This window comes from Berghia stephanieae, chromosome 3, assembly GCF_034508935.2.
Source record: "Berghia stephanieae isolate SIO BIC M18660-M18661 chromosome 3, UCSD_Bste_1.3, whole genome shotgun sequence".
In the NCBI taxonomy this organism is placed as follows: domain Eukaryota; kingdom Metazoa; phylum Mollusca; class Gastropoda; order Nudibranchia; family Aeolidiidae; genus Berghia; species Berghia stephanieae.
Genome location: NC_088362.1, coordinates 22091649 through 22108885, shown reverse-complemented (window position 1 = coordinate 22108885; position 17237 = coordinate 22091649). Strand labels below are relative to the sequence as shown.

Below are 17237 nucleotides of genomic sequence, written 5' to 3'. Positions count from 1 at the left end.
ATGCCAGATTCCAAAAATCTGGCATTTTTGAAAACCGTTTGGCATTAGAAAAATCATTTGGCATTTGGCATTTTCATTTGGCATTTTCTTTTCTTGTATATTATACTTCAAATGACACCTTTTCTTAATTATTTCTAAACGCGTAAAAACAAACATCTTCACATTTCTTTTTCATTCTTAAAATCCAACCGTGGTGTAGTGGTTTAGCACTCCACTTAGTAGTCAGTAGGTAAATAATTACCCCAACAGGAAATTTAGTATAATTAAAAAAATAAAAAATAAAAAAAAAAAAATAAAAGAAAAAGAAAAGAAAACACGCAAGCCACCAGGATATGATAGTAAATTGTCTATCAAAAGTGAGTAGTTTTCTTAGTGGGGGTGGGAGTCAACAGACTTTGGCATCTTTTTGAGTGTTTTGGCATTTTTTGAGTCTTCCCCTGGCATTTTGTTGAAAAATAATCTGGCAACCCTGCAGATTAATAAGATTTTATTCTATTATCTTATCTACTTGTGTGAATTTGCAAGAATAAAAATAATTGTTCTTGATATTTGATACAATAAAATATTGATATCATTTGTCATGAAGGCTGAGAGACCGAGAAATTTCAGTCCCAAGTCCAACTTAGTACGTTGACTCCAGCGATTTCAATTTCAGCTGAGGCAGAGGTATTTAATTTTAATTTTATTTCTGTCAAAAGTGTTATAAGTAATCAAGGGTTACAAAAAGCAATAGTATAGTAATAGAAGCTGTGATCTCTCTGCTGCCTCCTAACAAGGAAGTTAGGGCTTTGTTATTATTATTCATTGAACTTGATAAAGTTTTTATTTGTTGTGTTTTTGTTTTGTTTTGTTTTTGTTTCTTTTTTGTCTCTATTAATGAATTGGTCGGCCAATATAGCAACGTCTCAACACAGCATTACGATGACATTTGAGTGTTAGAATTAAAGGTTATTCTACCTTTGTGTCTTTATTGAAAGTGTAATAGAGGCCTAATAATAATAATTATTATTATTAATTAATTAAGTAATAATAATTACTAATAATAATTATGATAATAATAGTTATAATATAATAGTAATAGTCACAATAATAATGATAATAATATTGATATTAGTACAATTATATCGAAAATTCTGCATCTAGCTAGTACTAGTACGATATATATATGCATTGAATTTTTATGAAAGATTTATGCGGAATGCTATAATGGATGATAATATTTGATAATAATAATTATTATTATTATTATAGCGTTATATGCCAAGGCCTCCAAAGCGCTTTATTTACAAAGATCAGTTGCACAAAGTTTACACAGTGTAGGATTGGTAAAAAGTTTTGCACTCATGTACACATTTATCTGAATTCTTCATTCCTCTTGTCACACCATCCCTGTTTCCACTGTACTTCATGGGATCATCCACTTAGATATGAATGAAATCAAGTCAGAAACCAAGTTTCGTCAATGCTGAACGATTGAGATTGTCTGCTGCATAAATAGTCTCAAATGCAGGAGAAAGGTCCAAGAGAGTAAAAACAGTCATTTCTGTCATTGCAGGATTAAAACATGTTAAGTGATTCTCAAAAGTTTGGTGTCTGTGCTATGGTGACGCAGATTGAATATATGCATATTTGTTTTCAGTTAGATATTCATTTAATTGATTCAATACAAGATTTTAATAAAGGTAAATTTGTGACGGGTCTGATATTTTTCATGTCTTCATGGTTGAGATTGTTTTTTTTAAATAACGATACCAGTTTGTATATTATGTATTTGTGTTATAATTATGATGCTCATTACTACATAGCTCAGATAGTATTATGCAGCATGAAACAGGGTTTCACATTATATAAATAGCTTATTTTTGTTTACGTTGACGTTTACATCCGTTTACCATATGACTGCAGGTTAGATTAAAAACCATTTATACTGCACAGGCTTGAATTGGCAATCTTTTACCACTCTATCTGTGCACCGGTCAGGAGGTCATTCACTCCATTCAGTTCAGGTCTGTGGCAGTGGGTTACCTCCTGTGGTATTCAAGAGATTTGTTACTGATATTTTCTTCATTTACAATCGTTTTTGCACAAGAACAGTTGATTTCTCCAATATCCAAAAACAAGCAATTCATTTGCATTTGTGATAATATGGAAACAATTAAAAGAAAGTGAAAGTTGGCAAAAATGAAGAGGTCGTTACAGATTCTAAAACTGCCAAAAACTAAAATTCTATATTTTATTCAGTTCCTTTTAAAGTTTATTATCACTATTTCCCAGACATAATACCACTTTAAGCTATGATGGGACATTATATGATTGATAAGGAGATTTAAATTAGTTTAAAAGTTTTAACATTAATTATATTCAAAGTTACTTTTTATGGAGAGAAAATTCTACCCCCACTTCTTAAACTCCAATTTTCAGCATTGCAACTATGAACTTAAAGATATTGTGTTTTTAATAAGATATCATTTCTCATTATTGATTTTCAGTTCCGGTGAAAAACCTTTGGCAATTGAATGGATTTAATCGACGGACAGGTTGAAACCATGAAGCGCAAAAACTTCTCAGTCACTTTCAAGACTCTCGGCTATGCTTTTGTAGGCTTTGCTGTTGTCAACATTATTTACTGGTGGTTGCACATGTTTTTCTCATCGTCAAAACTTAGCTTACCATCAGAATTACAAAGTCATGAGTCAGTAATATTAACTCCTGATTCTCCTTATTCAGAGGAAAGGAATGCAAATTGTACTTTTCATAATATTTCATGTATTGAAGTCTTTCATTGTGGGTATGATGATATCACACAGATCAGCATTTATATCTATCCAATAAAACAATTTTATGACAAGGATGGAAAGGATATCACACCTGTCATGTCAAGAGAGTTTGAGGAGATTTTACAAGTCATTTCTCGGAGTCCTTATTACACAACTAAACCTGAGACTGCATGTCTCTTCGTGCCTCCAATTGATCTTTTGAATGAAAATTTAATAGATGCATCCCAAGTCAGTCAAATTCTTGCCTCCTTAAAATGGTGAGTAATCAAAAATAATACTTTTTTTTAGCTTTATCCAACAATTTACCCATGCATTTGATGTTCCTATTTGCCTGTTTTCAATACAGCTGCTTTTTACATGTTAGTGCTGTTTGAGATGAGTTGCTATTACCAAAATTACAGTGGATTATTAATCCGTTTTGTAGAGTTCTGCACACAAGCTTATGCATCATAACTATCTGTCATCCATGCTAAATAAGCGTTAGCTTGTATAATACGATAAGTGATCAATATATTTTTTATTTGATAATAAAGTAATGAAGCTACAGTGATGAAGTGTGGTGAGGAGACATTTATTTATGGTTACCAGTTCACAAGCACACACTTTTTTTTTGCTCTCTGACCTTCAAAAGTTTTTCAGAATAGAATGTGCAAATCTTAGGTCACCAATGGTATGTGGGGCTATGTGGTCTTGTGGTATGACACTCGCTTTCGGATAGGAAGGTCCTGGGTTTGAGCCTCGCTCAGCACTTAGTTGAGTCCTTGGGAAAGGCTCTTTACTCACATTCTCTCACTGTACTCAGGTGTAAAATGAGTACTTGGCTGTTAACAGCGTTGTCTCTGTCGGGGAAAAAATGTAATATCGCCCAACAGTCGTCATGTCTCGTTCTACATGTTATGTGTTGCTGTTGGTTGGGGACCCTTTGTAAAGCACTTTGAGCACATAGTGGATATTGCACTATATAAAAGCTCAAGTTTAAGTTTAATGCTATCATAATTTAATTTCACTTTACAATGCAGATAAAAACATAACTACCAACACCAAAACATCATCAATAACATTACCATGGCATCAATACTAATATTAACACTTGGTATACAACGACAACACGATCACTATTTCTTTCATTCAAGGTGGAATTCAGGTCGTAACCATATTCTGTTCAATATGCTACCTGGAAAGGCTCCAGATTACAAGCCAGTCCTTGGTGTGAATACCAGTTATGCAATTGTGGCCAGCGGAGGGTTCAACACTATCAATTACCGTCGTACTTTTGACATCACCATTCCAGTTTACAATACATTTTTGGAGAATGTGCTTATGCCTTTGAAATCGTTTGAGTAAGTCTACATTATGTTTGGTGCCAAAAAACAAAAACAAAAATTGCTCAATATAAGATAATAATAATAATAATAATAATATAATTATGATGATGATGATGATAATAATAATAATAATAATAATAATAATAATAATAATAATAATAATAATAATAATAATAATAATAATAATAATAATAATGATGTACTTTATTCATCCAAAAAGGAAATTTTTGTACAGACATATAAAATGCCGACAATGATACATACATAAAAATATAATATATGTAAATAAATGTGGTAAAGTAAAACTTGGTAATAGGTATAATGTGATTATATTGTAAGCTGTAAGAATAATTACATAGTTTATATTTCAAGGTACGTACAGATTATATGACCCATGTGATGTGAGTGAATTTGACTTACATTTTTACGAAGGCTACTGTTTCAGAGTGGAATATTTTTATTCATTTTCATCGTAGAATATGGTTCACATAATTCTTTTACTCTATTTCTTGACATTTCTTGAACTATGTATCACCCATCTGGTGTTTGGTGTTCCCTCAACGGAGAGGGTGAAAAAATATATGGCAACATCACAGGAGGATTAATGGCATTTTTATTTTTACTAATATTATTTACTATTATAGATTGAGGTTTAACAGAAGACAAACTTTGTATGTTTAACTAAGACATATGTTTCAACACTGAGCCCAGGTACCTATATAAAATTTTTTAAAGTAGTCCTTTCAGAGCCATTAGGCCCATGGAGCCCTGAGTTTATCATTTGTCCCAGTTTCTATAGCACGAAATGGACAATAGCAATTACTTGCTACCCTTTGGATAGGACACTGATCTATTGGAAAGTACTCTCCACCAGATCTAACAGACCCAGCTACCCAATCACTGCTGGGTGGAGAGGGGGGTCAGAAAAAAACAAACTCGACTGCACCTGGGATTGATCTCAGTCCCTTTGATTATGAAGTGAGTGCTCTACCAACTGAGCTATCAAGACCTGATATACTAAGAATATTTTAAAACATTTTTTTTTTTTACAGAAAAGATAGAAAGTGGTTCCTCTTGTCCTCCCAGTTTGGTTTGAATCCAGTGTTTAAGAATGAGATTCTTTCATTGACCCTGGTGGATGATGGAGTTGTTGTCTTGGACAGATGTAGTGAGCAACATTTTAATTACACCACCCGCTGTGATTCTGCTGGCACTGAATATCCATATCCAGAGGTTTTACAGGTTTGTCCTTTTTATGGAGTTGCTTTTGTAATCATGTGGTATGACACTAGGATGTCTGCATTTTCGTTGGCTGTTGTTGTCTTTTATCGCACTGTAGAATATCAATAGCCAATTATAAATTGTATTTTTGTTTTGTTTTGAGACCAATTATTGCCATCATCAATTGATTGCAATGTAGATGTAATCATCTTTGTAAAACTTATGTTAATAATAATAATAATAATAATAATAATAATAATAATACTTTATTCATCCATAGGAAATTTTTTGTATAGACGTGTTGAACAGACATGATAATAAGTTAACAAATAACTTGGTGGTAAAAGTGTGGATAATGTGAAAGTAATAAAATGTGTAAATTGATTTGCATATTGAGTATTATAAATTCATGTAAATAAGTTAAGATCAGTGACAAACATTGAACTTTCAGGTCATGACAATACAAACACACTCAGACATAAAACTGGAAAGAAGGTATATTTTAGAGTTTGTTGTCATTGGAAAAAAAGCAATATTTTCTTTTTGACGAAAATAAGTATTACATTTTTATTTTTACAAGCCGTTTCCAAAAAATGCTCATTGTTACCAATTTTTGTACAGGAATCCACATTCTGCTTAGTTGTCCGAACCAATCGCCTTGGCCAGCCATCCTTGATGGATGTCCTGATGGCTGGATGTATCCCAGTGGTCATTGCTGATGGATATAAACTTCCTTTCCATGAAGTTCTAGATTGGACCAGGTCAGTTGATCTTTACCTTCTGCTTTTACCAAACATTATATTATATTTAGACTTGGAAGGAATAGTTATGGCATCCAAATATCGCAGCTTTTGCCTTCTTCCCACCACTGCAAACTTCACCCTTGGATGCACATGTTTTGTAAGGCAGGCATTTGTAGAAGATTTGCATCAGCCTAACTCATGTGTGAGTTAGAAATCGAAGAAGAGGAGGTCATCAATGTTCTTAAGTTATGTAAAAAGAAAAAAGCACCAGGTCCAGATGGACTTAGTGGGGAACTCATTTCAAACTGTAACAACCAACTAGCTGTCCCTTTCTTGCCTATTTTCCAACGTTCAATAGATGAACAGAAAATCCCAATTATATGGAAAACATCGACTATAATTCCAGTACCCAAAAAGAATCCACCAATTCAGCTGAATGATTATAGACCTGTTGCGTTAACATCAATTATTATGAAATGTCTGGAAAAAATTCTGAAAAGAGAGCTGTTGCAATTTATATATGACCAACACATACTTGATCCATATCAGTTTGCCTACCAACAAAATCTTAGTGTGGAAGACGCACTCCTCACAGTGATGCATTCAATATCAAATCACTTGGATGTTTCACCCGCCAACTACTGCCGAATCCTATACGTCGATTTTTCGTCTGCCTTTAATGCCATGAAAACCAACATATTAATCAGTAAACTGCATGCTCTAAACCTTCCCCATTACCTCATCAACTGGTATAACAACTTTCTCATCGATCGCCCCCAACATGTCAGAGTAGGCTCAAATATATCATCAGTAAAAACTCTTTCAAACGGATGCCCACAAGGGTGTGTAAGCTCACCTCTACTTTACATCCTCTATACAAACGATTGTGTGGCTAGCTTTGATAACTGCCAACTCATCAAGTATGCTGATGACACCGCAATACTCGGCCTGCTCAATGATTCCGTCTCCGAATTTAAATACACTGAGCAAGTTAGTAAATTCAGCAAATGGTGTGCCGATAACTGTCTAGAGCTCAATGTAACAAAAACAAAGGAACAACTGTTTGATCACAGAAAAATAGGAAAAAGAGCAAGACAAATAACAAAAATTAACAATCAGGCGGTTGAAACTGTTGAAACGTTTAAATACCTTGGTGTAATTATAGATAACAGTCTAAGATTTGAATCGCACACCAAAAATGTCATCAAAAAATGTAACCAGCGCTTGTATATACTCAGAAAATTAAGGTCTTTCAATGTGAACAGAAAGACCATGATACAAATCTACAAGTCATTAATATTGAGTATCGTTTCGTTTGGCATCACAATGTGGTATGGAAGCTGTGGAACAAAAGAAAAATCCAAACTACATAGAACCCTCAGAGAGGCTTCAAAAATAATTAACACCGACCTTAGAAGCCTTGACACAACTTTTATTAATGCAGTTGAGAAGAAATCTTTTAACATTATCAACGAAAAGAGGCATCCGCTGAGCGAAAAATTCCAACTTCTGCGCTCCGGAAGACGGTATCTAGAAGCAAAATGTAGGACAAATCGACATAAGGCAACCTTCATTCCAACCGCCAGAAAATTAATTAACAAATCTTTTGTGGAAAAATGAGACAACCAATGAAAATAACGAGAAGCAGTGTCGTGAATCATCATCATCGACATTGCCGCCGTCGTTATCATCATCATCATCATCATCATCATCATCATCATTATCGTAGTCATCATCATCTTCATCATCATCATCATCATCATCATCATCATCATCATCATCATCATCATCATCACAATCATTGCCATATTCTTCTTAATATAAGACACTATATTTATAATATGGTTATCTGCTGTCCCAGCAAATATATCGTATCGTTCTATCTGTCTGTCTGTGTGCCTGTATATATGTATGTAGTATGTATGTATGTATGTATGTGTATGTAGTATGTATGTATGTATGTATGTATGTGTATGAAGGCATGCATATACGATGATATGCTGGTTTGTATGTATGTCTGCAGGTATGTATGTATGTATGTATATGTGTTTGTATGTACGCTCATTTCTTTTGTATACATGTGTAGAAACAATGTACAAGCGTGTATGTTCGTGTATGGCTGTGTCTGTATTTGTAAATGTGTTGATGTTCATACCATGAACCAAGCTGAGCATTGTTTACCTCACATGAATTGCCTTTAATTTGGACAATAAAGATTATTATTATTATTATTATTATTATTATTATTATTATTATTATTATTATTATTATTTTCACTCTGAATATTTTCTTTCGTGTTAAGCGAAGACTTGTCCAAGACAAAAACTTTGTGCGGCCATGTGGTCTAGTGGTATGACACTCGCTTTCGGATTGGAAGGTCTTGGGGTCAAACCTCGCTCGGCGCATAGTTGAGTCCTTTAAGAAGGCTCTTTACTCACATTCTCTCACTGTACTCCAGTGTAAAAAGAGTACATGGCAGTTAACAGCATTGTCTCTGTCCGAAAAAAAAAAAAGGTATCATGTCCCATCTGTATGTTAAATGTTGCTGTTGGCCAGGGATCCCTTGTAAAGCGCTTTGAACACGTTTAGTGGATATTGCGCTATATAAAAGCTCAATTATTATTTATTATAAAAACTTTTGTCTAGAACGGAGACTGTCTGTCTTAAACAAGTTGGAGAATACCACTATTATTACTACAACCATTTCTACTAATACTGGGTGTCCAGCGGGGTCATAAAGTCATAAAAATACATAAATTTGACGTCTACTACTACTACTACTACTACTACAACTACTACTACTACTACTACTATTACTACTACTACTACTGTTACTACTACTACAACTACTATTACTATGACTACTCCTACAATTAACTATTACTACTAATAACACTATTACTGTTACTACCACCACTATGACTGCTCAGATGACTAATGCTGCTGCTTCTGCTACAACAAATCTATTTACGAACATGAATTTTATTTCATCAGAGCATCCGTACAAATATACGAAAGTCAGATAGAGGACACATTGATGGTACTTCGTAACTACAGCAATGACCGTATCTGGGAAATGCGACGGCAGGTCCAGTTCTACTGGGAACGTTACTTCAAGTCTCTTTCAGACATCACTCTGACCACCTTGAAGATTTTCAATGATAGAGTGTTCCCTTTTGCAGCCGAATCTTATGAGGATTGGAATGATTTACCGAACAAAGTACGTTACTCATGATATATTATTCAGAGATGGGAAAGCTCAGGTTAAAGTTGTTCTGGTGTTGTTTCCTTAAGATTGAAGATTGTTTGTGCGGCTATGTGGGCTAGCGCTATGACATTCAACTTCGGATTGGAAGGTCCATGGTTCGAGTCCTGAGCGGTGCATAGTTGAGTCCTTGGAAAAGGTTCTTTACTCACATTCTCTCACCATGTAAAATGAGTACCTGGCTGTAAAAATTGTAATATCGCCTAACAGGCGTCTTGTCTTGTCATAAATGTTGGTTGTGTTGCTGTTGGCTAGGGACTATTTGTAAAGTGCTTTGAGCACGTTTAGCAGATATTGAGCTGTATAAAAGCTTAACTTTGTTTTTTTTTTAAAGGAAAGTCCAACATACTGCTGTTTTGGGTCATGATGGTATTCTATGTTAGAGTGTCCCATTTTAACTCTCTCCTCCTCTCCTCCTCCTCCTTTTTAACGCTGTTGGTATTTGATATCTACTTTGAAAAGTTGGCTGTTTTGCACTCTATACATTCTTTAGAAAAGTAGTTTATCATTGATGAATTGATATTAATGATTTTGCGGTGAACTAATTTTTACTTTTGAACGAGACTTTAAAGAGAATTCTTTTCAATTTTCTTTAAATTTGACTCGGTTTAATAAAGAAAAAGAAAATAAATATAGATTAATAAATGAAATGAAATTCCATTTATCTTTCATCCCACAGAAAGCGAGTAGAAATAGATCAATAAATGAAATGAAATTCCATTTATCTTTCATCCCACAGAAAGCCATTAGAAATAGATTAAGAAATGAAATGAAATTCAATTTATCTTTCATCCCACAGAAAGCCATTAGGAACCCCCTCTTCCTGCCTCTGAGGGCTCCCAAATCCCTTGGTTTTACGGCCGTTATTCTTACCTACGACAGGATAGACTCATTGTTCCAGGTGACGCGTCAGGTGGGTAAAGTCCCCAGTCTGGCCAAAGTCATCGTTGTATGGAACAATCAGGAAGTCAAACCACCACCAAGTAAGTCAACCGCCTGGCCCTTAAAAGACCTAAATAGTGTTGAAAGCTCTGTTGAAACACCTAAAAAAAACAAAACAATCAAGTCAGTGATTGAGAAGTTGTAATTTTCCTGAAACTATGAAATAATGTCAGAATTCACATGATTTACTTTCGCACCCTTCCTATAGTTATATTAGAATGTTCTCTGTCAAGCCTCAAAAACTTAAGTATAGCTTAGAATATAATTAAGGTATTCAAAATTTAATTTCAAAGCTATGTCTTCAACAATGTTACAAAGACATTCTCTTCTCATTGTTCCTCATTTTTATTTCATCCACCTACTCCTCCTCCTCTTCCTCCTTCTTCTTCTTCTTCTTCTTCTTCTTCTTCTTCTTCTTCTTCTTCTTCTTCTTCTTCTTCTTCTTCTTCTTCTTCTTCTTCTTCTTCTTCTTCATCTCCTTCTTCTTCTTCTTCTTCTTCTTCTTCTTCTTCTTCTTCTTCTTCTTCTTCTTCTTCTTCTTCTTCTTCTTCTTCTTCTTCTTCTTCTTCTTCTTCTTCTTCTTCTTCTTCTTCTTCCTCTTCTCCTCCTCCTCCTCCTCCTTTTTAACGCTGTTGGTATTTGATATCTACTTTGAATTAATAAACATTTTTTACCTTTTACTTTATTTCATCAGTAAGCCAGTGGCCCAACATTGGCAAGCCTATTAAAGTCATTCAAACAAAGTTGAATAAACTGAGCAACAGGTGAGTGATAAAACATTTTAAACAATTTTTCATTTAAATGAAATAGGTAAGTGGCAAAGATTCGTTGTTTAATCCGAGCAGTGTTGCTTGTCACCACTATATCTCCATAGATAAATGAGTGAATTCATATAATTTCACTTGTTCATGGAAAAAAACAATAGTATAGAAATAATCAAATTTCACTATAAACTCACAGTTGCTCTGCTTCTTATCAAAATTTAGTAAGCCGAAGTGATTGAGCCACCTGTAACCTTTGCAGCAATTAAATCATTAATTTGTTAAGTTATTTTAAAAATATTTTTGGTGTTCTTAGAAGTAAATATTTCAATATTGGTATATTTATAATTTATTTTATCTGATTGTTATTGTTATAGATTTAAAAAAAAAATTAATCAATTTTTTTCTAACTTCTTTGAGTATTATCTACCGAGTTATAGAATAGTTACTCAAGTATCAAGAAATCCTATACAGCTGATTTCATGTTAGTATTTTGGTTTGAACTGAATCTGACTCTTTTTTGTTAAATATGATGTCATAAAGTAAATACTGGTAGAACATTTTATATGATTGTGAATACAAAGACCCGATGAAAATACTTTTCCCATCTCCTTATAGGGTTAAAAAAATAATAAACAACTCAAAATAGCATACGTCTTGCATAATACAGCTTTGGTAAGGACAGCATGTGTTAAACTTGGTTTATGTTTCAAAATCTTTTTTTAAAAAACAAAAACAAACCCTATAACGGATTTTGATGAAAACTTTGAGATACATATTTTATCGATGTTTAAAGAATTTGATGCCTTTTAAGTAAAAGCAGGATGAAAAGTCCCAAAGAAACCTTACTTTATCAATGTTGATGCTTCCACAGGTTCTTTCCCTACGATGAGATAGAGACAGAATGCATTTTGGCCCTGGATGATGATATCATCATGTTGACGGCAGATGAGATGGAATTTGGATATGAAGTATGAAAGTAGAGACTGGTTAATGGGTTAGGAGGTGGGAAGTAGCCAAAGTTTCTTTGGTGGAATGTAGAAACTTTACTAGGGCTAGAGAAGTCTGCATGTGTTATGTGCATCTATGTGATCTTGTAGCATAACACTTGCCTTCGGATCAGAAGGTCCTGGGTTTGAGTCTCTGATCGACGCATAGTTGAGTCCTTGGAAAAGGCTCTTTACTCACAGTTTGTCACCATCCTCTGGTGTAAAATGAGTTCACAGCATTGTCTCTTGCTGAAACAATGTAATATCGCCTGACAGACGTCATATCTCGCTCTAAATTTTAAGTATTGCTGTCGGCTAGTTTGAGCATGTTTAGTGGACATTGTGCTAATTTTAAAAAAATAATAAAACAAGATAATTTTTTATTAATTTTCTTATATACATCAATCCGTCACAATAATACATAAACGGGACCTTTTCAATGTAGATGTAGAATGACATGTATCAGTGAGGTATAGTGATATCAGTCTGTCAAACTCTTTTGCCTTATTTTACTTTACCGTCTTTTTTTCTGTGGTCCTTACATTCCGAAATAAAAGTTATTTTTAAAAAGCACTTTATATGAATGCTACTAACAGATCACCATTGCTTCCATTGTCTCCATCTCTACCATCAGAGTATCATCATCATACTACCACCATCACCATAACATCATCTAATTTATATCACCTTTCAGTTCGATTCCCCACATATGGGACAGCGTGGCTCAGCGGTGTGGTCTTTGCTTTGTACCTGAAAGGTATCGAGTTTGACTACCCATCGCGCTGTGTGGCCTTGAGCAAGTCACCTAGCCTTAGCTCACTTTGTGGCGCTGTACTACGACTGACGCCTGGGTTCTTCCAGTCTTCTTCTTGGAATAGACCCTAAAGAAAAATTCCCCCTTAGGGATGAATAAAGCGAATTTACTTTATTATTTATTTATTGTTAATAATAATTCCATTTTGCTTTCATCTATTCCTGATTTCTTCCTTTACCCCCAGCGTTTAATCAATCAAAGAGTTTCACAAACATTGTAAAACTCAACACTAAAATATCAATTGGTTCTCTTTAAAAAAATATACCCTTTTTTTTTCTTATCTTTTTTAAAGAATATCCTCAACTCTTTCAATGTATCTTCATCATTAATAAGTTCCAGCAATGTTTATTATTTCTTTTTAATTTCAGGTTTGGCGAGAACATCCAGACAGATTAGTCGGATATCCGTCTCGTCTTCACCTTTGGCAGAATGAAACCCGCACCTTTAGCTATGAATCCGAGTGGATGAATTCCATATCCATGGTCCTTACTGGTGCAGCTTTTCACCACAAGGTAATTTATACCTTGAACCAATTGGGACTAGTTGTATTTTTTATTGAGTCATACTAAACTGCTAGAGGCTGTGGAATGTAAAAAGTAATAGACAAAAATAAAAATAACTGCTTCAAAAGAGAACAAAATACCAAATACGGATTGTTTTTGGCTCGAACCCCTTCTTCAGCAAAACAACAAACAAAAAATAACCCAATGAAAACATAAATACATTACTTGAAAACTAGATTGATGGCAGATTAATGCATGTTTTTAAGATATTTATAAATTCATGACTTTTTTATAGGCAGTATTTTCTTAAACTTTAATGATTACAAGCAATGAATTCATAGCTGACAACCCTCGAAGAAATTACACAGGAATCTCATGGAATTTTTGGCCATCTTCGCTGTCCATCAGGTCATTGAAATCTCCATCTAGTATATCCAATGTATTATTTCACTATATTGATATATATGGGTCACAGGTTTTTACTTTTAGAGTGTGAGGAATTTTTGTTTTTCAATAATCTATATTGTCAATGCTTTAAAAAACAAAACCTGACTTTAGGGTTTTTTATTTTAATTCTTAGTGAATAAATTATTCATTGTATTCTTACATACCTATTTATTATGGTTATCATTATCATTTATCACTGTCAAACTTATGACTCACGCTGTCACTTGCCATTACATATCGAAGATTTAGAATTAGAATCATAACTCACAGTCAACTATCCCATGAACTGTGCTACCACTTCACTTGGAATATGTAGAATTAATGGCATGAAATGCTATAGGACTCATAATGAATAGCATTTTGCTACATTGGAATAATGTTTAGGCCATCAACAGCTCATATATGGCCTAAATATTATTCCAAGGTATTAATTTAATTTATCATTTAAATATGAAAAATAGGGAATGAGTATGAGGCCAACGAAGACATCCAGTAATATGCTTATAATATGGAACTATCAATTAGTCAATGATTAAAAATTCAAAAGATGAGCAGATTGATGTAGATTTGTATGTTATTTTAAAAGAGCTAAGAACCAAAGTGCTTTTTGCTTTTTGTTTTGTCTTTTCAAAATGAATGAACTCACCTTACTTGTTTTATTTTCTTAATATATTTCAAAAGTTGTAACAAATAAGATCGCAATGCAATATAGATATAACATTGAATATGCAAACCAGCAACACAGCAATTGCTAGCAATCAATGACCATTGTTTTTCTCTCTATCCTCAGTATTTTTCTTTTATGTATACGTATGCCATGCCGGGCAATCTAAAACAATGGGTAGATGACCACATCAATTGCGAAGATATCGCCATGAATTTTCTTGTCACCAATATTACCGGAAAAGCACCAATCAAGGTTTGTTGTTTTAATTCTGTAATTCGAGAAGGCATTGGTTGCAGTGCTGCCAACTTGTGTAAAAAATGTGTATTCTTACGATTTTTGTTCATTGTATGCTTTTTGCTGAAGATCTTACGCATAGTTCAATTTCTATAGTTTATTTTTAGTCATACTCTTTGTTATATGACCCAAAAATTCATGTTGGGAGTTCAATGAAATATTTTGTGGCTTGGTCATATTTAATTTATACGTCAACTCTGAAAGTCAAAACTGTTTATATTGTCAATGAGGAAAAAATTTATTAATTCATTTAAATATCGATAATAATACAGTCCATGCCACCTTTAAGCACGGCCATCGGGAGGAGGCCGAGGACGAAACGTGCTTGAGTTCGAAGTAGACATAACCTAAAGATTTCCATGAATTAAATTTCAAGAGTCATTTCTCTTTGTTGATTAGTCATGATCGCACACCACCACTTGCTGCATTGCTACTCGTCATGGCATTTGTTTTTGTTTTTGTTTAATTTTGTTTGTTCTATTTCATTAATTCAATTTTTATTATAATAATTCTTCAGGTAGAAATAAAATATTAGAGAGAGAGAGAGAGAGAGAGAGAAAGAGGGAGAGGGGAGGGAGAGAGAGAGACTCTTTTGATTTCTTTATATTCAACTATTTTATTTGATTTACACTTTTTTGCCAAACTGAGTGTTCCACTATTTGCATAATTTTAGGTGGTCCCCCGCAAAAAATTCAAGTGTCCAGAATGTGTAAAGGAGATGTTATCAGCTGACACGTCACATATGGTAGAGAGATCAGAGTGCATCAACTGCTTCCAAGAGCTCTATGGCTCCATGCCTCTTAAGGCTATTGAGTTCAGGGCTGATCCAGTTCTCTATAAGGACAAGCTGCCAGGAGTGTTAAAGAAATTCAGTAATTTAGGGACTTTATGATTTCTTTGCACTTGCTTTTGTGTTATATGTTATGATGGCATGTGGCTGGTCGGTCCAGATGGTACATCTGGCTGAACTGAGGAAACATCCAATATATCGAGAAAGTACTATAAAAAAAGTGAAAATGCTTTTTTTTCTTTGAAAAAGGGTATACACTGTCTTCACCCATTGAAGCATCGGTGATCATTTTGACGATTGTTTGGCAAAAGAACGTCAATCGGCTAAACTGGTACTTTTTTTCCCTCAGGGAAAATCTATGTCTATGTTCCCAAGGCTAATTTTAGTCCTTTGACCCTCATCTAGTGGTCATATTAAAGCATCGAAAAGAGCCTAGCCAAATCCTAGTTACATAAACAGAAGTAGACCTTGCATAGTAGTGAACAGGGAATCCCTTGAATCCTTCTCTCTCATTGGTTCCATGATCTTGCTTTGATGATTCACAGAATGAAAGGTGTAGCCTAGAGTGGGGAGGATGGAATGTGGGAAATAATTAAAGAAAAAAAAAGTGAATGGATAGACAGATAGGTAGAGATTGCTTTAGCGATGAGAGAAAGAGATAAAACGAAGAAATTATAATCAAATGAAAGAGAGAATGGGGGAACAAGAAGGAGTAAGATAGATAGAGAGAAGAAAGAGAGAGAGGGGATGATGGCGATGATGATGCGAAAAAGCAAAATAAAAAAAGAGCGGGTGAATATCATGTACTACAATTCACTGTATTGACTATTTTAATAAATAATGCCTTTGTAAATTGTGTGGGTTCATGCATTGGAATTAAATTGTGTGGGGTCTTTGCAATTTACTTGTTTGTTAAACTTCCCATAGAAATGTCTGTTCGTCATTGTAAATTGTGTGGGTTCAAGCATTGCAATTCATTTGATCATCAGAGTTTCCATTTAAAATGTCTGTCGGTCTTTGTAAATTGTGTGGGTTCAAGCATTGCAATTCATTTGATCATCAGAGTTTTTATTTTAAAATGTTTGTCGGTCATTATAAATTGTGTGGGTTCAAGCATTGCAATTCATTTGATCATCAGAGTTTTTATTTTAAAATGTTTGTCGGTCTTTGTAAATTGTGTGGGTTCAAGCATTGCAATTCATTTGATCATCAGAGTTTCCATTTAAAATGTCTGTGGGTCATTGTAAATTGTGTGGGTTCAAGCATTGCAATTTATTTGATCATCAGAGTTTTTATTTTAAAATGTCTGTCGGTCTTTGTAAATTGTGTGGGTTCAAGCATTGCAATTTATTTGATCATCAGAGTTTCCATTTAAAATGTCTGTGGGTCATTGTAAATTGTGTGGGTTCAAGCATTGCAATTCATTTGATCATCAGAGTTTTTATTTTAAAATGTCTGTCGGTCTTTGTAAATTGTGTGGGTTCAAGCATTGCAATTCATTTGATCATCAGAGTTTTTATTTTAAAATGTTTGTCGGTCTTTGTAAATTGTGTGGGTTCAAGCATTGCAATTTATTTGATCATCAGAGTTTTTATTTTAAAATGTCTGTGGGTTCAAGCATTGCAATTCATTTGATCATCAGAGTTTTTATTTTAAAATGTCTGTTGGTCATTGTAAATTGTGTGGGTTCAAGCATTGC

At 34.0% G+C, this 17237-nt stretch overlaps 1 protein-coding gene across 1 annotated transcript; it reads left to right on the top strand.

Moving 5' to 3' along the window:
• Window positions 1-472: 472 nt before the first annotated feature.
• LOC144967337 (exostosin-2-like) lies at window positions 473-16221 on the top strand. The gene is made up of 12 exons (XM_078904433.1): window positions 473-666; window positions 2490-3034; window positions 3911-4117; window positions 5155-5344; window positions 5945-6084; window positions 9061-9286; window positions 10131-10314; window positions 10968-11037; window positions 11909-12005; window positions 13206-13349; window positions 14578-14706; window positions 15422-16221. Exons 2-12 carry the CDS (start codon window positions 2517-2519, stop codon window positions 15638-15640), a joined length of 2124 nt encoding a protein of 707 aa, XP_078760559.1. The 5' UTR covers window positions 473-666; window positions 2490-2516; the 3' UTR covers window positions 15641-16221.
• The last annotated feature ends 1016 nt before the right edge of the window (window positions 16222-17237 follow it).